Raw genomic sequence first — 24,923 nt, 5'->3', positions numbered from 1 at the left:
TTGTGAACAGGGACTGTGCTGAAGTATAAAAGGGCAAGTGATGATTACTTTGGTTACTGAATAGTACTGAATTGGAATATGTTTAGCGCTCATCCCTCCACCTTTTCTCTTCTACCCCCAATGAGGGAAATGGTGGGGGAGGAAAGCCCAGACCTTTTCCTCAGCCACCTCCTACAGCTTTTTTCAGCATTTCCAAAACTCAAACATCTAATCTTTCAATTGTCCTGGGTCCTGGCTCTGCCCCAAGGCTTCTTTTCAGAGGAAACATGGCCAACAGCTGTTGAGGAAACCTGACTTCGTCTCATCAGGAATAACAGTGCTTTCACCCAAAGCCGGTTCTGTACTACAGTGTTCTCTCCATTTCTACAGGTGTATTTATGATCCAATTTTTTCAGGGATCTCCCAGAGCTGATGACCTTAGGTGACGGCTAGGACGTAAATCATCTGGTAAATCAAGAGCTTTGCCTTGTCGCTTGGCTCTCCCCTCAATAAGACAGACATCATTGCTCTGGATGTCTTCCAGTCAGTGTGTCAATCTCCCACTCTGCTCTGAAACTCCCGCACTTCAGGCAGCAGCAGCTCGTTCTTAAACCACAGAGATTTTCGGGCACCAATGGATTCCAACTGCTTGGCACAGTCCTCAAACCATTCTGTTATTCCAACAAACAGGACAACATGATCTGAAGAGAGCAGAACTGCAGAGGTATGCTAGAGGTAGGCTGGAAGCTCTCCATTTGCTGGTTGCATGTGGAAATGGGATGTACATAGGCTGTGAAGAAGCAGGCCTGACAGAATTCAGCCTCTTTCTGTCCTTACACCCAAACCTGGTGCCTCAGGTCTGCTGATCAGCTTCTCCTGGAGGTACAGATCTGTACAGTCCAAGAATGACCTCAGAGGGGAACAAGCATTTTCAGTCTGTGCAGCAAAGCTGTGGAACGCGTTGCCGCTGAGCATTCTGCGGGTATCTTTCACTGTCCAGTTATTTTTTATTTTTATCGCCAGACTTTTGACAAAGCATGAGACTCTGCTCTGTTGGTGTGTTTTACTGTTTTATCATTTTGCTTTGCTTCTATTTGGTGTTTTTACATTTTCATGTCATTTATTTATACTTTTTTTATCTTTAATTGGTTTGCCGTTTTTATTGTCTTTTGAGCTTTCAATGTACGATGCTGTGTTTGACTGAGATCATTTTAAGGCGCCATATAAATAAATAAACATAAATTTAAGCTTAAGGTTTGGCTAAAACTGCTCATGTAAAGAAATCTCTAACCATGGTTAACAGGAACTGAGAAACCTTTAGCAAAGGTCTGCACGTGCATTCAAGATTTTTGTTTGTAGTGTTTTCTCGCAACATCGCTTTTGTCATTTCAATTTTTTCTGTGCAATTTTGCACACTTTCTTTTAAAAATGAATATTGCATTGTGTTCTTTGTTCTGATTGGCTGTTGACCTTGTCAATCAACCTCCTCTGCGCCATGTCTCCTGTACAGAATAAGTTCAGCTAACCAAATCTATATAAATGTTCTACTGTGAGCAGATCTTTGTTTTCATTCAGTGATACTGGACTTATTATCTATGAAGGTTTGAACTTTAAGAGTTTACACCAGAGAGAAAAGTGAGAAAATGTTCATGTATGTGTGAAAAAGTGAGTAGTGAGGGGTTTTAAAGCATTACTAGCATCTGTTGTCATAGTTTACCTTTTGCGGGATATTTAACCACAGTGATCAACAAATGAACATTCCACTCAAAAGAAAAAAGAACACAGAGTTAGAGCTCATCAGGTATTTGTCAACAGATTTTGGGGCTTGTGCACAAAACAAATGACTCTTCGTAGACTTTAATAAAAGTTGGATTTAAAATAACCTTTACCTTCTTATATACTTTACAGTTGGGTTCTTTAAAAACTTAAGAGTCCTTTGTGTTGTTTTCAAAACACTGTTATCGAGCAAACAGGACCAACAAAACTCACAAGACAATATCAGCAGAAACCTTTGGTAGAAATGCTAAACTGGGTCAAGGTTTCAGACTGCCAAAGGGCACACGTGAGTATGTGAGGCAGCATTTGGCTGTGGGTCCAGAAAGGTCGAAGCTGAACCGACGAGGAGAAAATGATTCATATAAATCATTTGCATAATGAATGCCTCTGGTAAGCAATAAAGCAGATAGGATAAGCTGAATTAGCTTCATTTATGAAAATTGTCTGTGCCTGGAGTAAACAAATTCAAAAGGAAGGAAGTGTTTTGTGTTCCAGAAGGTTCGTTTGTACACGTCATCTACACACCAAAATAAAAAAAAGAAAGAAAGAAAAGAAGTGAAGTCTGGTGCATTTGTTGCACTTTTTACAAACTTAACTGTTTGCTATATATTCTTATTTAGTTCATGAAATTTAATGAGATTTTAAGAGTGTTTTTCTCTCTGTGGGGGGGAGGTCTTCAAATGGTGGAAGAGATTTTGAAACACAGTAAATAGCACAGATGAATATATAATGTTAAACTTTGTGTGTTTTGCATTACTGTAATAAATGTAAATGCCATGATAGGGCTTATAAAACTTTCTGAGGTGACTGAATATTTTCCACTCTTTTAACGAGCAGTGGGGTACATTTGACGAACTAATGAAGGAGAGGGGCTCAAACCTCATATGGGTTTGCACTGCAGCGAGCGTACAGACCTGTTTTCGTTCTCCAGGCGGGCCAGGGTGTGCTGCAGCTGCTCCTTGTCCTGGTGCTCCAGGTGAGCCAGCAGCATGTGCTGTCCGCAGGGCGAGTCCTGATCCAGGGCTGGGCTGGAGTGACGCAGGAGGTACTGATCTTCATCCCTGAGTCCCCCACACAGGAGACAGCACACTGAGCCACCAGCACACAGCCACCAGCAGCACAAAGCAGAGCCAGCAGCGTAGCAGAGCAGACAGCAAGGCGGGCACTGAACCAGACACTGACAGACGCAGCAGGGAGGGACACTGGTGGCTGGAATACTTCATCCTCCAAATCAAAGCTATTAAGGTTCTCCTAATAATTCATGTTAAAAGGTGCAATCTTCTTTGCAACACAAAATAAATTTAATAAACACCAAATATAATACAGTACAGACCAAAGGTTTGGACACCCCTTCTCATTCAAATGAATGGGAAGGTGGGTCCAAACCTTTGGTCTGTACTGCATGTCAACACAGAAAGTAATAAACAGCTATAAAACCTTGAACATTTGACATTTCAGTTAAAAAAATACTGATCTATTTACAGTTTTTTTAAGAACACATCTAAAGGAACTTAAACTGAAATGAAAGTCATACTTTCTTATAGCAGTTTTGTTAATCAAGATATAATTAATATCTAATATTTTTAATATCATTCCATGCATTAGAATAAAATATGTTATTCAACTTTATGGACAATCGTGAATTTTGTTCTCTGTGTTTTCCGTGGTTGAAACTAAATTTGAAAGATACATTTTTTTTATAGTAATGTTATTTTGCTCTTACTTTTTTGTTATTTTTTTTAATTTCTACCAAAACTAGTCAGCTGTTTTGTCATGTCACATTTTTGTTTCACTGATATGTTTCATATTTTGTTCAATAAAAAAAAAATTGTAATCATTTTTTATTCTTTTCCTTTGTCCTTTAAAAAAAAAGTTTTGTACCGTGCAAGAACTTGGCCACCAAAGAAAGGAAATGCATCAAACCAGGTTTCCCTTTTATGATTTCAAATTCCTAACATTTACTCTGAAATCTACAATAACTGCATTCCACAGTGGTCCTTTAAGAACTGCCGGTTACCATAGATGTGAAAAAACCTGGATGTCTACACAGGAAGTAATGGATCATACAGCTTCTTCAAGTAATAGCCTCTAAACTCTGATGCAATTGAAGCATGGCAGTAAGTGAAAGATCAATGGGGGGTGAGGATGAGGTCCAAAAAAGCAAGAAAATTAAATCAAAAGCAAAAAAGGAAAGGTGGGTAGACTGGATAAAAAGCAGAATAAAGCCTGTGTTTTACATTGGATGGAGATCATAAAAGATGAAGGAAGACACAATTTAACAAATTTTTTAAGTTAATCTATTTTAGAGTTTTTTGAAAGAACATTTTTAGAATGAAACTGAAGTTATATGTTATAACAGAGAGATCTTTCACACCTTGTTGGTACTTTAGCATCCAATGTGATGAATCTGGGGCCTGTGTTTGTGCTGCAGCCACTACCTAAAGAGTTGAAACACCAAAGACGACAACAAAATCCCTGTTTTGTTTAAAAAATGTGAAGAATGAAATAAGAATCTAAGTATTTTGGCCTTTTTTAAAGATTATTCGGTACCGATCATTCATTCATTCATTTGTTCATTCATTCATTCATTCATTCATTCATTCATTCATTCATTCATTCATTCATTCATTCATTCATTCATTCATTCATTTGTTCCTTTCATTAAAATTATTGATTATCCATTATGTTTACATGTTTGACTTACAATATTAAAAAAATGTATGATTGGAAAGAGGCAGAATTGAAGAATACCATTCTTATAATTCTTATAATTGTCTGCTCCCTCATCATCTTTACATTTATCACACCATCACCTGTGCTCAGATTTCACCACATACAGTTCAAATTAACACAGTAAATACATTCCTTTCATTTAGTACATACATTCCAAACATTCCATTCAACAATTACGTTTGTACAATCTAATTTGTTTAGCTTTGTACATCCATTTAAATTTAATAATGTTTTGACAACTTTTTAACTGGGAATTCCACATTTTTACCCCCGCTATAGACAAACACTTTTGCTTTAGTGTTGTTCGAGCAATCTGTTGTTTGAAATCAAATTTTCTCCAATGATTTTCATCTCCTGTGGTAAAAATAAAAAGCTTTTGTAAGTCTTCAGGTAAATCTCTGGCTTTAAACATAACTAATAAGGTCTGCAATTCAATTACATCTTTGAGTTATAATAAACCTGACTTAATTAAAAGTTCATTTGTGTGATCTCTAAATTTAGCTTTGTGAATAATTCGAATAGTTCTCTTTTGTAATAGAATTAAGGGCATTATATTAGTTTCATATGTATTTCCCCACACTTCAATACAATATGTAAAATAAGGTAAAACCAAAGAGCCATATAACATGTGCATAATATGATATGGTAAAAAATATTTGGATTTGTTCAGAACAAAAAGGCTCTTGGCTACTTTATTTTTTACATAAAATATATTGACTTTAAGTTGACAGAAATTCACAACATTCTGTCTCCGGAGAGGAAAGCAGGTTGCTCACCCAAACTTTCAGACATTTATGGACCACCTATAACAGACAGGGTGGTCCAGACTTTGACCAGAAAGTTAGTGATTCAAGGCTGGCGTTCGATTTGTTACCTGTCAACCACAACAAAATCAGAGTAATGCCCCAGGTAGAGGATTCGAGTCAATTAATTCGAGTTTATGACTGCAAACAGTACGACGGCAAGAAAAAAACACCAGCTAGAGGCAGAGCTATAGCTCAGCAACGTGTAGTCATGCAAAAGCAAAACAAATAGAGATACTGACATACAGACACGTTCACTGAATACAAGACACGACAGGACACGGGAGCAGAAGGTAAGACAAGCACTGATGCATGGCAGGCGGGGACTGTCGTGCATACAGGCACATTAATGGAGTGCATGAAGAAAATGGATGCACTCATAGACACATTTGAGACAAAGTTTCAGGCTTAAACAGCACAGATGTCTGCAGTTAAAAAAGGATTCAAAGTATCCTAAATGTCCCCTCAGCTTAAAAACTTGTTTTCTGGGTAATGTCAGTCCCAACTTTCCCTCAGTGAACACATAAAACTCTTCTGAAGAGGCATAATGAGCACACTTAATGCACACCCTGACAAACACATCTGGAAGCCTACAGGACCAAACAGCACTTTGCACAGCACTGCAGGGCCGTGCAGCCTTGACTTTAAAACTCCATGAAAGAGGGAAAACTATTTCAGAGACAGACACATTTAACAGCTTGTGTTGTTGTCAATGAAATGAGAGGCGGACGGGAAAACATGATCTCAAAAACCCCTAACCTGCATTCTCTGCATTTGCAATGAGGAGCCACTGCCTCATTCACATGAAAACATCCCAGTTCCTCTCACTGCTATACCCTCCCGGCCAGCTTCTACAAGCACTGTTTCCATTCCATCTTCACGCAGCCATAGACCTTAATTGCAGCAGGCATGTGGATGATGAAGTGGGAGTGTGTGCAGGCTGCTCTCTGTGGGTCATTCTTATTATGTGGCTGATTATTTATGTGATTACCCAATCGTTCCCTCACAGTCCAACACAGATCTACAAGCCTGAGCGCACACATAAACACGCAGAAACAGCCCATGTCCCCGGGGACAGAGTGCACACACACACAAAGCAGAGGTTGTAATCAGGGGTTTTGTTTGTGCGTAGGCACAGCATACTCACAGGCTTTCATCAGGAGACAGGCTGTCCGTGAAGAATGAACAATTCTGGTTTTCCATTTCTGCCAGTCTGCAGACATGTAAAGGACAAAGAGTCAGCCACATTTCTACATGTGTAGAAGAAGCAAACATGAAAGGCAGAGCTCCTCAATATTCTCACACCTTTAGAAAAACGTTTCAGGACACTAAAGCAAAAAAAACCTGCAGGCTTAAGCTTTTAGGTAGAGCAAGTATGGCCTCTGGCTTTTCAGTGACTCCTACTAAACTTAGAGAGGCAACTGGAAGCAAAAAAAAAATTAAGACTGTGGAACAGAAAATATTTTGGCTTTAGAGTACACGCTTTTAAACCAAGCCCAAAAGGAGAGCAGATAAGACTGTACACTGGCTATAAGCCCCCAGGTCATAAAACGCCTTTTAGGAATGCACTGCAGTCCAGCACCACTGACAGCAGTGCAGAAAGACTGAGAGGCTGTGAGGAAACTAAAGATACCTTTCAGGACAACGGACAGCGCTTCTAGCCCTGCTCTATGATCTGCTGCCTGCCAGCAAGCAGGAATAGGTGTGTGCATCTGTGGGTACAGTAAACCCTTGTTTTTCGCGGGGGTTACGTTCCAAAAAGAACCCGTGATGGGCAAAATCCGTGAAAAAACCTTTGTTTTTTCTTTCAATTAATAAACAATTAAATCCTCTATTATACATTGAAAAGAAAGAACAAACCATTTTACAGGCTCAAGCATATGTTTTCACAAATAAAAGTACTTTAGAAACGTTTTTTTTAACAAATAACGTCTGTGCTGTACTGTCTAATAATAATAATTTTAATCATCGATGTGAACAGAAGGCTTCAAATCGCGGAGATAAGCCCCGCCCACCGCGACCCGAGTAATTGGGAGTTAAAGGGAGAAAATGTAAAATGATAATGAATAAAATACAAAGTACAGTGGGACAAATAGTAACTCAGGTGTATTTCACTGTTCTTCAGACTCAGTCGCTGCATCCTGACTCCGCTCTGCAGTGTTTTCTTCTTTTGAAGCCCGCAGTGCAGGTGTGTTTGTTCGGGAGAAGAACATAGTCATAGGCAGTTGTTGATCTATCTATCTATCTATCTATCTATCTATCTATCTATCTATCTATCTATCTATCTATCTATCTATCTATCTATCTATCTATCTATCTATCTATCTATCTATCTATCTATCTATCTATCTATCTATCTATCTATCTATCTATCTATCTATCTATCTATCTATCTATCTATCTATCTATCTATCTATCTATCTATCTATCTATCTATATCTATATAGATATATATATATATATACATACACTAAAAGAAATTTACAATGGTTTATTCATTCTTTTCATAATAAATATCATTGAAAAATTCAATCTTTTGAAAAATTCAATTCGATACATAAGCAGCAACTAACGCTGTTTGATCCCTCAGACACTTTTAGCTGAACACTGACTATATTTTCATCTAAGAGACTTACAGTTAACTTATAAGGGCTAGTAAACATGAATGTATGCATTCCTTTCAAATATAATGGTCCTTCATTGTCCTTACTGTATAGTGCAAAGTCTCCCCATGTGTTTCTTGTGCTAAAGTAAGTACCGTAATTTCCGGACTACAAGCCGCTACTTTTTTCCTGCGCTCATAGCCCTGCGGCTTATTCTGTGACGCGGCTAATTTATGGATTTGATTGGCGGCCGCCATGTACGAACATTTGGGCTCAGTGAATGGTTTTGTATGCGCCTTCCACCACCAAGCAAAGGTCATTTTTTTAACACACCTCTGAGCAGCCAAACAGCATGGACGTCACTTCAGGTCTTAGACACTTCAGTCATGGTTCAACAAAATGAAACACGCATGCCCGGCCGCATCCCAGAATCCTTTGGTGCCATTAGACCCAACGTGCACTTGATCGCCGCTACAATATGATAAAGCTTTCAAGTTAAAAGCAATCGTTAAAAGCAGCGTGAAAAAATCCCCCATCAGTAAATGGAAATGCCGGTCAGCTGCGTGACGGAGAGAACAGCGCATGCTCAGAAGTGTATTTACCTCTGAGTCATAGTGACTCGGCTGGCTGCACGTAAATATGTGTGAATAACATCAGCCTTTATTTTGTCGGGACACGACTGGAAACACAAATCCATTTGGTCGTTTTTACGGTTTCTGACTGAGCGGAATTTTGCATTGAAAAGCTCACAGCCACCATGTGAGCTTTGGGGATAGGAAGGGGAGACAAGGAGCCCGCTTGGCGAGCGCGGAGCGCAGAGGCGTCCGGGGAGCAACAAGTGTTTGTTGTGAAAGGAAGCTTCTGACGAACGCGCCGCGCTGAGGCGCGCGTATCGCGCTGAGGCGCGCGCTATTTTACTGATGTTTTTTAACCAGCCCCGTTAGTACCATAATGCTGCCGCGACACAAGTGGAAGGAGAGCTGTTCCTTTTCACCCCTCCATGCACTGCTGCTCCTTGCTCATTCTTAAACACGAACAACAGTGTGGCGAGCCGGGCGTTGGCCCCGCCTTTAGCCCCTAAGACTCATGGAAAATGGGGGATCGCGGATGTAAATTTCCTCATCATAACTGAGGGATGTAATGTTGATTATATGGTTACTGTTAGTAATTTTATGTATGATACCTAGTTTGTCAATAAGTTAAAAAAAAAAAAAAAAAATCAAATAAAAAAACCCATAACTGAGGAACTTGTGAACAGAATAGAGGTCCATGCTGTTTCAGATGTGGGTGTAATTAGATACATGAGCTTGAGACAAGGCCAGTACCTGCCCACAGTGTGGTAATGAGCCATGCACACTCTGGTAGTCAGGACGCGCTTTATCGAGGCAGCGGCTTGTATACTAATACGGCTTGTGTATGTACAAAAACATTTGAGCACGTTAAAATAGGAGGGTGCGGCTTGTAATGGGGTGCGCTTTATAGCCCGGAATTTACGGTACTTAGCTAAAGTAGTATTTTTTTAAATCACAGTTAAAGCCGTGATAGCCGACATCCTGCACCGTCATTTATTTTTATTAGAATCAATTTTAGCATTAAAAATTGTTTTAGTGAATTTCTGTCCTTATTTAGTACCTTTTTTTCCATCAAAAAATGTCCCTTTGTGCTCCTGCACTTAAAAACCTCAATTAAAAATGTGACTATTATGATGTGACTTACAAAAAAGTTTCAATTGTGACTGACTTCCTGATAGACATAAGACAAAAATTTTATTAAACGGTAAGTTTTGCAATGAACATTTTACCATGTTAATGCCACACTCTGGGATTGAAAGCAGAACAGCAAACTCAGGGGGGTCTAAGGGCAGGGATGCCAGTTTAGCTTAGTCAGTTTGTTAGTTCAATTTAGTATTTTCCTATTGAACTCTATGTATTCATGATCCTTTTGAGTTTATGTTTCAATCTTTCAATTACAGATACGAAGCCCATCGAGACGACGGTTGTTGTGAATTTGGGCTATACAAATAAAATTGAATTGAATTGAATTGAATTGAATATAGCTCACACATGCTCCATCAAACGTTAAACTTTGCTGCAGCCTTCTTCATCTCCACCAAGCCACCATCTTTCTTACAGAGGCATTATGAGAAGGACATAGGTGTGACAACAGAGCAGGTGATTGATAGAGTGGCTGCCAAAAGCCAACGTCTTATTTCTCTCTATTTTCCAATAAGACCGATGCACAGAAATGCGAGATTCATCCCCGTCTGTTTCACAGTGGCCTAAGAACTGAGAAGCCGCATTTCAATCTACGAAGCTGTTCGTCAGCGAAGCTCCTCAAACCTACAGATTCAGTTGGGGGACAACAGCATATAAGAAAAGAAAGGGCAGAGAGCGACTGGAAATGGTGTGCAGCGGAGGGAGTGTGCACATGTGTGCTTAGCTTCTTGAATGAATTTAAATGGATGTGAGAGGAAATGAGAAATGGGAGAGACAGAGGAGGCAATGCTGGGGAGAAGAAATCCTAGTAGAGGATAGAGCTCCGAGAGGTTTTTTTTTATTATCTTCTTCTCATCTATCTTCTATAAGATGTCAAAGCAGTGGTGATGATGAAAGGAATGAAGTCCTGCATCGATGCGGGGAGGGTTGGGGGTAGCTGAGCAAAGATAGAGAGAACAGAAGATGCAGAAGCTGTCTGTTGGACATGACTGCAAATCTGGCTGTTCTAACCTCAAACATGAAAAAAGAAAACTCCATTTCCTTTGAGATAAATGGAAAACCACATTAAAACTCCGTAATAGCTTTTCAGAGTTTTGGAATATAAAAGGCTTTAAAGGGAAACACACTTTTGTGCTTTTGTGTTCTTTTTACATTTTAGCTTGTGATAAGAAAATCTGCCCAGAACAAAATAAACAGCAGTGCTTCCTTTTTGCTATTCTACAACCAAATAAATTGCTGAAAACACTCTAATTAAAAGGCAACCAGCTATATTACTTACTAAGAAATGTATATTTATAGTTAGACATGGCAGTAGAATATGATTTGTTTGCAACTTTGCAAAACAGTCGCACAGTCCTTCTTTAAAAAGAGGATTACTGTATATTTAGCACAATATAAAACAGGATTAACACACATTTAAGTCTGTTTTGTTTTTTGCACACATCTACAGTATCTTACTTTCAACATTAACCAGGCTTTTAATAAAAAAAAACAAAAAACAGATCAGTTCATTTACAAAACCACACCATATGGCTTTATGCATAACTGTTCCATGATGGAAAATATGCCTTTCCTCTCAATGTAAAAACTGCCACAAAAAAAAGAAACTCTGTCCTCCGGACTTTATCTCATGTGACAGTTGATGTGTGCATGCAAAGTCATTGTACATAATTGCATTTTCACCAGCATAATTTTCCTGGTTTGCTGATTCAGTAATGGATCGCCTTGGAATTGCTTTTGCTGAAACAAGAACAGCTGCAGCTGCTGCAAGGCAGCGGCAAAAAAGGGGAAAAAATAACTTTTAATGAGTTTATGGGATAATTAAACTCACAAAGACACGAGTCATTATCAGCGGTGCATTCAGATGTAACTACAATGAAAGCAATAATTTTCTTTCATGTTTCAAGTTTGGGTTGAGTAATTAATAATTTAGTAAATCCTGCAGCTGTAGGCTGATAGCTTTATTCTTCTGAACTCTGTCAACAGCTAAGATTTCTACTAATCACATATCTGGTGTTCTGCTTTGTCACAATGCTAATGTACACAGACATTTCCTTCTTAGAGAAACTTAAAAGAGGAAAAGAGTTCAGTTTTCTTTATCTAAAAAATTTAGATAAAGAAAAAGGCAAAGAGAGATGAGTTTAAAATTGGGAGAATTAAGGGTGGGGGCAATGAGGTCGTTTGTGCCCGCTTGCACCATGGTGTAAGTTGCATTTGTTTTGGCACTGTGTTCAGCCTGCAGGGTGGTAATGCACAACAGAACAACGCTCACCAGCAGTTGAACACACACTCCTAATAAAGTGCTACCGGCTCACTGGAAAGGGCTGCGTGTGTCCAGCTCAGCCCATGGTGCAGAACTGCCAGGAGTGTGGGAGTCCAGGCCTGTGCCCCGTTTATAACCCGTCAGACAAACACTAATTCTAAGCGACATTTCCCAGGTGACCACTGGGCTCGCTGCCCTCACAAGTGACAAGCCACTACGCACGCTAAATCCTTCTAACCCCTGCACAACAGCATATGAGCACTAAAGCTCTGCTGTGTTGATGTGCAGAAAGAGAGTGAAGCAAAGTGCTGGGCAGAGCTGCCTCTATCCTGAGCAGAGAGCAGCGCCGAGCACCACAAAATCAATACCGCAATCAGTGCGTTGCAAAGTCTAAAAGGTGATTGAGCAGAGACCATATGGAGGGGGGTGGAGAGGGGACGAGTGAAAAGGTGGAAGAAAAGGGAAAATGAGGGAGGGGGGGACTGCCGTACAGTAGTTATTGAACATCTAGTGGAGCTTTATAAGGCGCATACCTGCTTGCATAATGTTCAATCCTGCTGTGCGTGTCAGCATGAGGCAGCCTTGGTGAAGAGCACGGTCTGCAGGAAGAAGACAGGAAGTCAGTCAATACCTCAAATACAAAAGAGACAAAAAACTTCACTGAAAAGCTTTTGACAATACAAAAATCTACAGATGCAAAAGGATAAATATAGTATCAATTACAAAAAAATGCAACATTTGGGTTCAATAAGTCTGTTTTGTTCAAAAGAAGGTCATGTGCTGCCAGAACATTTCAAAATGCATCAAAATGAACACAAGAAGAACATAAAAAACACAGACAGTGATGTACTTAATCCCTTTAGTCACAACTGCCCTTACAGGTGGATTCAGGCTGTCTGTGGGGACAAAATGGGCAAACCTGTAGGGCACGCAGCTGTCTTTGTCACATAGAGCACTCAGTAAGCTTTTAGAGCAAAAATGTTCGTGCACATTTTTTTCTATGGGCGACACGTTGTGGCGAACATAAGGATAAGTAAGGGTGAAGTAGGCAAGATGCAAGCACATCATATGGAGTTTTAATTTTTTTAACCCCTTCAAAACCTGCACTAGGAGCCTGTTATTGGTGTTCAAGGGATAAGTGCGCATCTGTTACATACCCTAGGCTTGCAGCCTGACTATTAGAAATAAGGAACGTACTTTGTGTGGGCATCCTGTGTGCACTTAGGCATCATCTGCACACCCCGTTCGTGCAGCATTTGTGTGCGGTCTGTGAGGAGAAAGTACGTGCACCTTACTATGACTAGAGTGTGGTGTAAGTGCACCGTACGACAGCATCACACCATACGTGCGTGCAACCTACAGTATCCTTACAAGTACTACACAGTACAGTTACCACACGCATAACAATGGTTCAGTACATTTTATTGACGTCCCTTAAGGTGACCTCACGTGCCTGGAGGGAACTGCAAAACACACTTGGCTCCCCTTAAAGATGCGGCCACACCTGTCTATGACCCTCCGTGGGCCCAGACAACCCAAAAACCTGCAGCACCAGTGTGGACATGTGACTAAGCCATGAGCTAAAAAATTAAGCAACAAACGAATCCCAACCTAAATGTCAAGCTCAACCTCAGACGTCAAGTATCAGCAAGTGAAACACAAGCAGGTGTGATGCAAGTCCAAATCCAAAGTCCAAAATCTCATCTCTGTTCTACAATGGGAGAATGCTAAAAGCTGCCTTCACAGCTGAGACCATGATTGATGTGTTCATAAGATTATCCCCTCTAACAAACTCTGCACCATGGAATCCCTCCTGTCACTTAAAACTATAATGAGTGCATGAAATAGGCTCAACATATTAAAAAGAACCACATGCTGGTGGACGTCTTTCAGTTGTTTGGCACATTATGACGCACTGTATTTGCTTTTTTAATCAAAATCTTAAAGACACAAAGCAAATATGTCTCTTTCTTGCTGTGTCTTTACATCACTACTACTAGCAGATGGTGTGGGGATGGGATTTGTCCATTTAGTTTTGTCATCCACTCTTTTTTTCAAAATGTCTCTGAATCTGGTGGTAAATCTTTGCATTACCCAATTCTTTTTTTTTTGTTCCGTCCGGCAGCTGAGCAAACAAATGGAAGCTGAGAGTCTTTTTTTTGACAGGCTTCCTTTTTACAATTAGGGTTCTGTTATACTTCCAGAGCAAGCCGGGTGTATATATGTATAACTGCTTTTTTTTATTGTAATCTAAACTTCATTATGATGATTTATTGTCATATTACATTTGCTTTGTTAAGACAGATCCTTTGTATACTCTTGAGAATAAGCAGTTGTAGCTCGTGCTGAAAGAGAGTGAAGAAGCTTTAAATAAGATTATACCCATACATTATACACTGATCAAAAATATGAAGGGAGCACTTTTGTTTTTGCTCCCATTTGTCAAGAAATGTACTGAAAGATCTAAAACATTCTATTCATACACAAAATATTTATTTCTCTCAAATCTGTCTAAATCTGATTGTGAGCACTGTTTCTTTGGCTGACATAATCCATTCCACCTCACAGGTGTGCCATTTCATGAATATCACTATAGTACTAATAGTTATTATTGCACAGGCGTGCCTTAGACTGGTTGCCATAAAAGGCCACTCTGAAACGTGCTGTCTTGTTTTATTGGGGGGATCTGGGGACTCCGAAAAATGGGTCAGAGACCACCAACTGTCCTCAGTTCATCAGGTTGGCCTTTGGAATGTTGGTCCCTATCTTCTGATGGCTGTGCAAAGTTGCTGGGTATTGGTTATATTTTGTTCAGTATATGTGAGAGTCTAAAACTATTACCTGTCTTTAAAACTAATAAATCAACCTTGTGAAACAATTTTTTTAAAGAAATCCTTTTTATTAAGAAGTTAAAATAGACAAAAATAAAAAGTCACCATATGTCTCTCTTTAATCAAGTGCTGTTTAGGTTTCAAAGCTACATTTGAAGCTGTCGACTTACTTTTTTCCCTTGAACTTAAATGTACAGCATTTACACCACTTATTCTATTTGATCACTATTGCTCAGACTGTAGTGAACCACAACACAATTCACTTGCAAGTGCATAAAGACCGTGTCATTTGGAGATACAGGATTCACTTTTTTAGTTTGCACCTGAGTGCAAACTAAAAAACGGTCTAAGAAAACACATTGTTTTAACTCTCAAAACAAATAATCTGACATTTAAAACAACTTTGATTGCTTGCTCATAAACCACATCATTATTTGCTTTATTGCTCGTCATACAGAGGTTCTTACCATGAAGCAACCAAAGTTTCAAAAGAAAACAATAAACAATGTGCTGTCAATTGTCATCAAACAAATAAAAGGCTATTAAAGAATAGAATCAGAAAAGAAACATTGTTTTCCGTTCTATTACTAATACTCTATTAGGTTCTGTTCATGGCAGACTGTATCAAAGGTGAATCCTGTCAAAATTCCAGATATTTGAAGAATAAAACACAGAACTAGTGTTTTGTCTTTTTGCTACACTTCTTTATTAAAGCTCAGACAACTGTATTCCCTAAAACAAGAAAAGTTGGTTGAAACTTCACTGGGAGAGCAAGAACATTTTCCTCACATCTCAATCTGGTCCTGCTGTCTGGCCACATATCCACTGCTATAAAGACAGACTCGGCTCATTCCTTCAGCTGGACAGCCAAACTAACCACAGTTCTTAACCTTTACCAATTTTCTTTTCGCTAAAAATCCTCCTTGATGTCTGATTTAACACCATTTAGCCTTTGATCCGAGTGACCTAAAACTAGCCAGAACATAAAAGGTGAACAAGCAAGTGCTCTAACAAGGCAAACGTCTGACTTCTATTCAAAGTAAATCCTCCTGGGTACTGCTGTGCCTGGGGCTATATGATTCATGACGATCTCTTGGGTTTTGGTCTCATTGTTCTTGTTTTTGCTTTTCTGTCAGACTTGCTCCAGTGAGCAACGTGGCCTTGGTCACCGTGGGACCACATGAGGGGTGTTGCGTTATCTAAACGCAGAGCAGTTTTTTTTAAACCACCTCAGCAAAGCAGAATCATAATTAGCAGACATCAACAGGGGTATGTTCGAGTGAGTGTTGTGGGACTCACGTCTCTGAGCTCTCAGCTTCCAGCACAGATTGCACTGGAAGATAACCTCTCTGCGGGTGCTTTGTGAAGTACTGCTTTGACCTGAACTTGTTCTTCAGAGTCTTGGCAAAGTCCCTCATCCTTTCTCCCGAGGTTGTCTGCAGTGGGTGAAGGGGAAGAAGGGATGACAAGAGAATGAAACTACAGGAGGAGGGTGGGTTTTTACCCAGCCAAACCTTTATCCTAAAAGATTCTTCAAGGAAAAACTACAAACCCATCTCTTCACTTGGATTCTGTTTTGTTTTTTACTGCTCTATTTGCTTCTGACTCCACCCCGTCTTGCCATGATTTATCCTGTCTTACATAGATTTTGTGTGTTTCATAACTACAATAAGAAATTTAGTAGAGTTCATCTCCCTGCACTGCAATCCCCTTCAACTTGTTTACAACAGTTTGCCCCCATGCAGCATTTGAAATTTGTGTGCTGAGGCAAAAACAAAACAAAAAAACAAAGTAACTGTTTATGCATCTAGATTATGTAATATAAACTTTTCAATGGAAGGAGTCCTGTGTTTGTTGCAGACATTATACACAGAGGGAGTTCCCATTTGCTTTGAGGCGGCACTCAGTAACAGGGATGGTTGTCTTACTGGGGTGTAGTACTCCATGATGGGGTAGTGCAGCTTCTTTCCTTTGCTTGTGCGGCCAGTTAGAAAACATGTCTGGCAGATGTCCACATTGAACTGCTTCAAACTGCGATACCTGTCAGGATCAATATAGCAGAGAGGCTTAAACGGTGTTTGCAGGAGAGCTGGATGTAGCAGAGTGGAGATGTGCATGTCTTCTTGTTTTTTTCTCCGGTTGTCAGAACCCACATCTTTTTTTTCCACTGAGAGTTCAATTTGCAGATTCCAAACGGTTCAAGGTGAGTTCAAATAAAACAAAAAATCTCCTAAAGTATGCATGAATTCATTTGTATTCATGTTCAGATAATGAAATTGCAGGATGACTTAAGCTAAAATATTTATTTAAACTGAGAAACAGTTTCCTCCTATTATTATTGAATGTAAGTACATTTTAAATAAGCATTTGTCTGGAAAAAATAATGCTTTGAATCATTAAAAAAGAAACCTTCCACCCTTTTTTGTTTTTCCATATTTTAGGTGCTCACATGTGTGATAGAAGTCTATAGACAGATATCACACAGCAAGTACATGACTATTCTGACTTACAGTACTTTAAAACACAAATTACTTTACAACCCAACATAAAACAGTTGACATTCTTTTTTTCTTTTTCTTTTGCCAAAACCACCACCAAAATAATATTTTAATTGAAAATTACAGAATCATTTTTCTGAGTGACGTCTAAGTTAACCTGGAATTAAATTAAACTTTTCACTCATTTTGGTTCATATCTTGATGCTGTGAACAAACATTCAAGCTGCTCACTAGTTTAAAACATTTAAAATCTGTTCCTAAAAGTGTCCTTCTAGACTCCAGTGTGACTCTACTCTGTTGCTAAAACCAATAACTATAAAAATATCACTATTCGTCAAATCAATGATGTTGACAGTAAAACAGTCAGTACTGATATTGGCTGTATTTTATCAACTGACTTGTTATTCGATTGTTTAGTTGTAGAGCTTTCATGCTCCTTTGTTGTTCAGTTGAATGGATATATTAGCAACTGGCATGGCACCAGCGTCAGTGGCTTTGCCAGTTCTGTCTGTGACTTCAGTCACAGCTTTGCTAGTGAGTTATAATTGTTATTTTCTTTTTTTGTCCTTATGACTGTTTAGAATCTTTGTAAGCAAATTTCAGAGGTAAAAAGAAGTTAGCTCAAGGAAAAAAGTTTTAAAGTGTTAATCTTTGTGTTACCAAACACTGACTCATCCTTGGTCAAGGCAGAAGTTTTAACATATATTTATCTATAATATCATATTTCTTTGACACAGTGCAAATGTTTTTGATGTACACCTTGAGGACATTATGTTTTCATAAAAACTGAATTTTTTAAGGATGCTATAAAACTTTTTTTCCTCGAAAATGTTTTTTTTTAGTAAAAAAAATATTGTCAGTTAATTAAAACAACATTGCACTAATGGATAATATACTTGTTTTAATCACTACCAACAAATATCTAATGTCCAATATTTGTTTTACCAACAGTTCTTTTCCCTCTGGATGCCACCCCCAACCCAAACAAACAGACAAAAAGCCACATCTACCTGAATCCCCTGATGGGACATTGTTTGCAGATATAGCATTTGGCCTGGTGCTTGGTTGACTCAGCAGCAGTCACACGGTGGAGGACAGGCAGCCAAACCATTGACTGGGGCTCAAGGCTCATCCATTCCAGGAAGTGAGACAACTCGATGGAGGGTTTCCCAGGAGCCTGGAACACAACAGAGGTAAAGACCTACAAAAGCTTGTAAACAACCCAAATGTAGGGGAGCAGGAGACCAGGAACATACATTACTGACAAAAACACAGTTCATAGTCCCACTCTGCTCATCTCTTGATCTGTTGTAAAAGCGTTCCCAGTGGTCTTTTAATTATGATTGGGATATTTTTAGCACGGAGTAAGCCCACCTCTACTTCCTGTCATCCATCTGTTTACAATCTCTCACATCCCCTAATCTAACATTGCTGGTCCAACAAAAATGTCGAGCAATATCAGAGCCATCCAGTCGTGCAGTTTTGAGCCAGAAACCAGCTCACATGAGAAAAACAAAGACGTATATGGATCTAGTCTTCAAGCGGATCCATTCAAATGGAGAGGAGCTTGCTGTTGTATCTTCTGTCACACCTACAATCTTTATCAAATGGCATATTTTTGTCTGCTCCATATTAACAACAACTTGAATAAAGAAATATCCAGAAATGCAGTTTTAATCTTCATTTTCTTTATATATGTCCTCCATTATCAGAAAATGCCAAAAGAATATGTTAAAAACACCATAAACACATTTTCTTTCTGAGTGTGTTTTTAAGATTTGACTGGAAAGAGGATGAAGTGATAGAAAAGAGGGTGCAAAACTAAAAGATACCATTTTATGGTTAACCAAAAACAAAGTAAAAGCTACAAACAAGACGTCTGTGTATTTACTTGTGTGTGATTTCATGTAGCCTGGCTCTAACAAAGGACTTGTTAAGAAATTCAGACAGGAGGTAAAGGGAAGTCAACCTAATAAAGGAATGTCTTTCCAAGTGCTAAGAATCAGTGATTTGCTAAATTCTCATTAAGTCTGCATCACAGATGCATTAAGAGGCTGATTTCCCCCGGGCCCCCCCCCCCCCCCACTGCTCAAGCAGAGCAACACCATAAATTTGTGTGTACGTGTGCATGTACAATGAAACTGTAGGTGTGCATGGGGGAAGAGTCTCCAGAGGACTAAGGAGCTCCTCTCAGTTAGCAGAGTAGCCAGCTATTCTCCCAGTGGGAGGTCAGAAGGAAGCTCCATGCATACCGAACACCTGGAACTAGGATACCTTCCACTGAGCATGCCCAGAACAGCAGAGGAGAGCAGCACAGTGAAAACTGCAGCTTTAAAATGTTTCTGGAAAAAAAATCTATCAAATTAAATGACCCATGACGATCTGTTCGTCCTCTAAATGTATTTTAGGCTGTTAAACTTAAAATGAAGATTTTTCTGAGATAACATTTTTTCTTTTGCAGGCTTTAACACTTTCAACTAACCATGTTACCGGACATGTTCAGTTCCAGATTATTCTTTTCTGTTCCACTATCGAGAAGGAGGTAAACAATAAACCTCCACAAACTGATCATTTAGGTCAAGAAATCTAACACAGAGTACACACAGAAACAAACTGACCAGTCAGCTAAAACTGAGTCCAGGAGTCTAGACGATGAACTAAAAAATCAGGGAATAAAAGGCAATGTCATTACATTTTATATCATACACAGTAGCAAAGATGGATGCCAAAGCAAACAATTTCATCCGTAAGTGGCTTGGCTTACTTCGAGGTCTGTCCAACACAGGCCTTTTTGGGAGAAACACACTTCAGCTGCCACTGAAGCCCATCAGCCTAGGCTACAGACAGGAGAAGACAAGGCTTGTGCTTGAGCTGAGAGACTCAACCGACCCTGTTGTAAGAAACACCAAGGCACCGGTCCGAACCGGAAGCAAATGGAAGGCAGAAGAGGCTTTTGACCAGGCCATCAGCAAGCTTAAGCACAACGAAATCGTGGGAAAGACGCAGTCCGGCAGAGCTGGGTTAGGCTGGGGAACAGCCCCCAAGTTCTGGTCGAAAGCCACAAGAAGTGAGAGGAAAGAGCTGGTAATTGAAGAGGTGACCAGGAGCGAGGAAAACCAGTACAAGATTAAAGCACTCAGCCAGCCACAACAAGGGCGTTGGACAACATGGGAAAGCGTGGTCAATAGGACCATAGGGTGGTCTGACATATGGAAGATGCCTCAAGCAAGGCTGAGCTTTCTTATCCGGGCCACCTATGACACCCTACCCAGCCCCAGCAATCTGAGCCTATGGTTTGGCTCAGAGGAAAACTGCCATCTCTGCAAGACTCCAAGCCCGACGTTACAACACATCCTGTCCGGTTGCAAAGCAGCTCTGGCCCAGGGTAGGTACAGATGGCGGCATGACCAGGTCTTGAGGAAACTGGCAGAGGTCCTGGAAGTACGGAGGATGGAGGCAGCTAAAGATCCTCCCACGAAGACACCGTCTTTGATCCATTTTGTTGGAGAAGGGGCTGGAGCACAGAACACCAACCAGAGAGGGACAACATCACTGCTAACACCAGGATGCGACTGGAACTTAAGGGTGGACCTCGACCATCAGCTCAAGTTCCCACCAGAAATAACTACCACCGCTCTGCGACCAGACATCATCCTGTGGTCCTCTGCAGCCAAAGCAGTAATCCTGGCAGAGCTCACAATCCCTTGGGAGGGAGGAATGGATGCTGCATATGAAAGGAAGAAGGACAAATACACAGAGCTGGTAGCTGAGTGCCGAGATGCTGGGTGGTCAACCATCATCTGCCCGGCGGAGGTCGGCTGCAGGGGTTTTGTTGGAACATCCACCCAGCTCCTCCTTAGGAAGATGGGAGTGACTGGGTCGAAATTGAAGAAGGCATCCAAGGACTTGGCGGAGGAGGCTGAAAAAGCCAGTTTCTGGCTATGGTTGAGGAGGAAGGACAGTTCGTGGGGAAAAGATGGGTCCTAAGGGCAGCTGCAGGGGGCGGCAGGGAGACGTCTCTGCGGTTGCGCCACCACCACGAGATGTTCCGGGATTAATGGAGCGAAACATCAATGAAGGGTGGCTCCCGGCTGATGACCCTGCAGCTGCCCTACTGGCACCGTCGGAGGTGCGTCAGGCGGAAACGCCATGCAGGTAGCGTTTACCTGTGCTTACACCGTACTCCCACCATTTTAGTGATTCCTATTATAGACTGCATTCAAATGCACAGTCATGCAAATTCCACACCTTATACAGTTAATTTTACCATGACATTTGTTGGCGTGGTGAGTTTCACCTTTATCCTCCCAAAAACACTTCACCATGCAAGCCAGTGATCTGTAGACATCTGCCATACTCAAGTAATACAATGTTAAAATGTAAGAGATGTGTGAGGCACAAACACAAGGAGAGCAGAGAAGGACAGGTCCTGAAGAAAAAGCACTATTTAACCAAAATCAACCAGAAACACCATAATAAAATCTGAAAGGTTTCAGAAGTCAAACACACATGGATCCCATGGGAATATTTTGTAAACTGACTAACTTGTTCTAGGTATAAATACTAACAATAAAACTCAGGAGAAAAGTTATTAAATTAAATTCAAAATCCTTTATAAAGACAAAAAACATAGTTTAAAATTATTCAAAAATGGTCTGGGATATAATTGCATTCAAAGAATCAAATTACATTGTGTACATTAATAACTTTAAACCACGTCATGATGTAACAATTGTGATTCACCCCCAAGTCAGAAGGAAGTTCATTTTATTCAGCTTTTGAAGGATCTATGTTTGTCAAAATTTTTATCTTGTTTTTTTTTGTACCTATTTAAGTGGCCAGTTATTGATTGATTGGTTGATTGATTTATTTATTTTTTTCCTTTGCTTTTCAAAAGCTTTGGCTTTTGAGTCTTTAGCTGCCTGACAGCAAAGACAAAAAAATTGGGCATTCAGTTTAATAAAACACAATGTAAGAGCCCAAACACAGGGAACAAGCAAAAAAGTCAAAAACTAATCATCATCATCATCAAGGCTCTTGGAGGGGGGGCGATGCCCCTTCCCGGTGCGTAGAGCCGACCAAAGATACAAGGGTCTTCCATATTTTCCGGTCTTGTGCAAGAAGCTCAGCATCCTTCATCGCATTTAACAACTCCCGCAATGTAGTCTGTCCACCGAGTACGGAGTTTGCCTTGAGGTCGTTTCCAGCCCGCAGCCCCTGGGTTAAACTGCAAAATGGCTCGCGTCGGATGGTAAGAGGGAAGATGGAGAACGTTCAGATGTGGTGTTGCGGAGCAAGGCAGGAGGCTTGGGGCTGGCAGGTTTGGGCTCTTAAGGCTCTGTTAGAGACACGTTAGGGCTACTTGATGTTCTCAATGGTCTTGAGAGCCCAGTAAGGTAAATGAATTATTTTGGTTTTGTACTCAAAGGGATGGTGTTTAGCCAATGTCTATTATAGTATTAACCAATAATAATAATAATAACTATATTATAATATAATAATATTATAAAAATAACCAAAAGGGGTGTTATAAATGGTTTGTGCCCATTTTTTATCCATTTTCATTGCAAGCCAAAAAAAATAAAAGAAAAAAATAACAAAAGAGTCCAATATATGACTTTGTCTTCTGTGATGCTTATTGAATGGGTGACGGAACACGTTTGCATGTAAAGTAGATCAAAATGACCTCACCATGCGAAAGCAGCTACGAACACTTGGCTCCACGTTGCTGCCGCCAAAAGCAGCAACTTCTCCCAGTTGTCGGGGAATCTGGATGGCTTCATGGAGCAGAAGGCTGAGGTGGCGCTGGTCTGTCGAACCTCCAGAACCAGACACCTGACGGAACAAATCTGCACAACACGCACACAGATATCTATCAAATTCCCATGTCGTTGTTGTAAATACGGTAATAACATATTCTTTATAGCTTACCTAGTTAAATAAAGGTTAAATAAAAAAATGCAGTAGGCCTCACAGATTTATTTGGATGCAAGTAAGTGCAGCAGCAGAATATTTACACTATCAACGTGGACTAAAACTGAATTCTGTGCGTTATGATCAATATGGTATGTCTGTGGTATGTGTGTGTATTTTGTATTTACATTTATTAAAGTGATTTTCAATCACTGCTGCTTTCAAGGCTTTTCAGATTGAAATTAAAATATAAATTCAAAATGCAGCCATAAATGTAATCAGATGTCAAATCCTATAAGCAAAATGTCTTTTTATATGAATTGTTAACAATTTGCGTTATTATTTTTCTCATTATATCTTTTTTCCATGGAGAAAAACTTACAGAGCAAGATAAAACCCGCACTCGTAACCTGGGTGATGATCTAAAGATAAAAAAGCTGCTTACGCAGTATCTTTTCTGTGACTTCTTTTCTGAGCTAGAGTATGCCTGTCACTGACGAGATGAAATATACAAGTGTGGGTCTCCTGCACGGTGCTTGTATAGACACCCAATATATCCCACCATTTCTTCTTGATTCTCACGGGAAGAAAGTTTGGTTTTAATGCCGATATGTTGAACAACCTCTATTCAGTTTCATGACTAGAACTGAGGAGTAGTTGACATTAAAGATGCTCCTGAATAAGTTTTATGGAGACTTTTCCACCATGTACCAGCTGAAATGTGCAGTTTTAAATTTTATAAACTATGCACTGAGCTTGGAAGCACAAATTAAAGAAAAACAGACAGTGATTTCTAAGCAAAATGAAAACTTGCTTGTTTAATGAACCTATTTTGCAATCGAGAAAATCAGTAAATTGTTAAAAATCTATGAGGACTGAAAGGAAAATTTAAAACTAGTTAGAAAACAACCATCTTTTCTAATCCTTAACAAAATGTAAGCTCTCATTTGAATCTGAAACCATTTGTTTGAAGAGAAGTCTTTATAGTGTTTAGTCTCACACAGATGGTGTTTCGAGCATAACAAAATCCTAAAATGAGTTTGTGGCTGTTGCTTCAAATCCATATCAACTACAAGCTGCTTCAAGTTTTACTGTAATCACCTCAATCATTTACCATTTTTCCTAAGGTTGCAGGAAGACTCGTGAACTGGTTTTGGAATAAAAGAGCCCAGAACTGCACATTCACATCAGTGTCTGGCTCTTTGCCAGCAGACTTGTTAAAAATGAGAAATTTAAGCCGAACAAGGAGAGTGCATGAATGGTGTCTTTGGCGTGTAATCTTTTTAGGGGCCTCTGGAGTCATTTTGCACATGAAGAGAAAGAGCACTTTCTCCATTGTAGCAGCAGAGCCATTTCCTCCATTACTCTAAGTGCACGTCTTTATCTGTCACCGACAATCAAGGCTGCTTTGTTTTGGATGACTTTTCTGCAGTTTCGAAGTGGCTTCCACCTACAGGAACATGTTTCACACTTACATTTGTATTTCTCCTGGACGTCAGCGTTGCACAAGCACACCAATCCCATCTTGAAGCTGAGAAATCGCATTTTGCCATTCCGAGCGCTACAGAAGAGAAAACAAAGACACACAAGTACCAAGGTAAAGGTTATTGAAAGGCAAAAGAACTCAAATCACTGCCTACTGGGTCGTGATAATACATTCATACATAGTCATAGCCATGCTGGAGGATATTTTATGGGTCAAAAAAGCACAATACAGGTCAGTGAAATAGTGTGAAATTGTATTAGAGATCATTCAGAGTAAATAAAGGCACTGCAAGAGCAGGATGAAATATTCTGACCATGTGTGTG

General features: G+C 39.9%; 1 protein-coding gene across 5 annotated transcripts in view; it reads right to left on the bottom strand.

Annotated features, from left to right (window-relative positions):
* The window catches only part of drp2 (dystrophin related protein 2), a 259,517-nt gene that overhangs the window by 5,301 nt on the left and 229,293 nt on the right, over positions 1–24,923 (bottom strand). For 4 of the 5 annotated variants that reach the window (XM_023959017.1, XM_023959018.1, XM_023959020.1 and 1 more), the window contains 8 exons: positions 24,590–24,675; positions 22,893–23,050; positions 18,212–18,378; positions 16,632–16,743; positions 16,003–16,139; positions 12,406–12,471; positions 6,439–6,504; positions 2,670–2,816 (listed from right to left, as the gene is read on the bottom strand). In XM_023959017.1, coding sequence (XP_023814785.1) covers positions 2,670–2,816; positions 6,439–6,504; positions 12,406–12,471; positions 16,003–16,139; positions 16,632–16,743; positions 18,212–18,378; positions 22,893–23,050; positions 24,590–24,675 — 939 coding nt within the window. The remainder of the gene's footprint in view (positions 1–2,669; positions 2,817–6,438; positions 6,505–12,405; positions 12,472–16,002; positions 16,140–16,631; positions 16,744–18,211; positions 18,379–22,892; positions 23,051–24,589; positions 24,676–24,923) is intronic. The other variant, XM_023959019.1, reaches the window with a different exon arrangement.

The sequence above is a fragment of the Oryzias latipes genome, chromosome 10 (assembly GCF_002234675.1).
Source record: "Oryzias latipes chromosome 10, ASM223467v1".
NCBI lineage: Eukaryota > Metazoa > Chordata > Actinopteri > Beloniformes > Adrianichthyidae > Oryzias > Oryzias latipes.
This window is presented reverse-complemented; position numbering and strand designations above follow the sequence as displayed.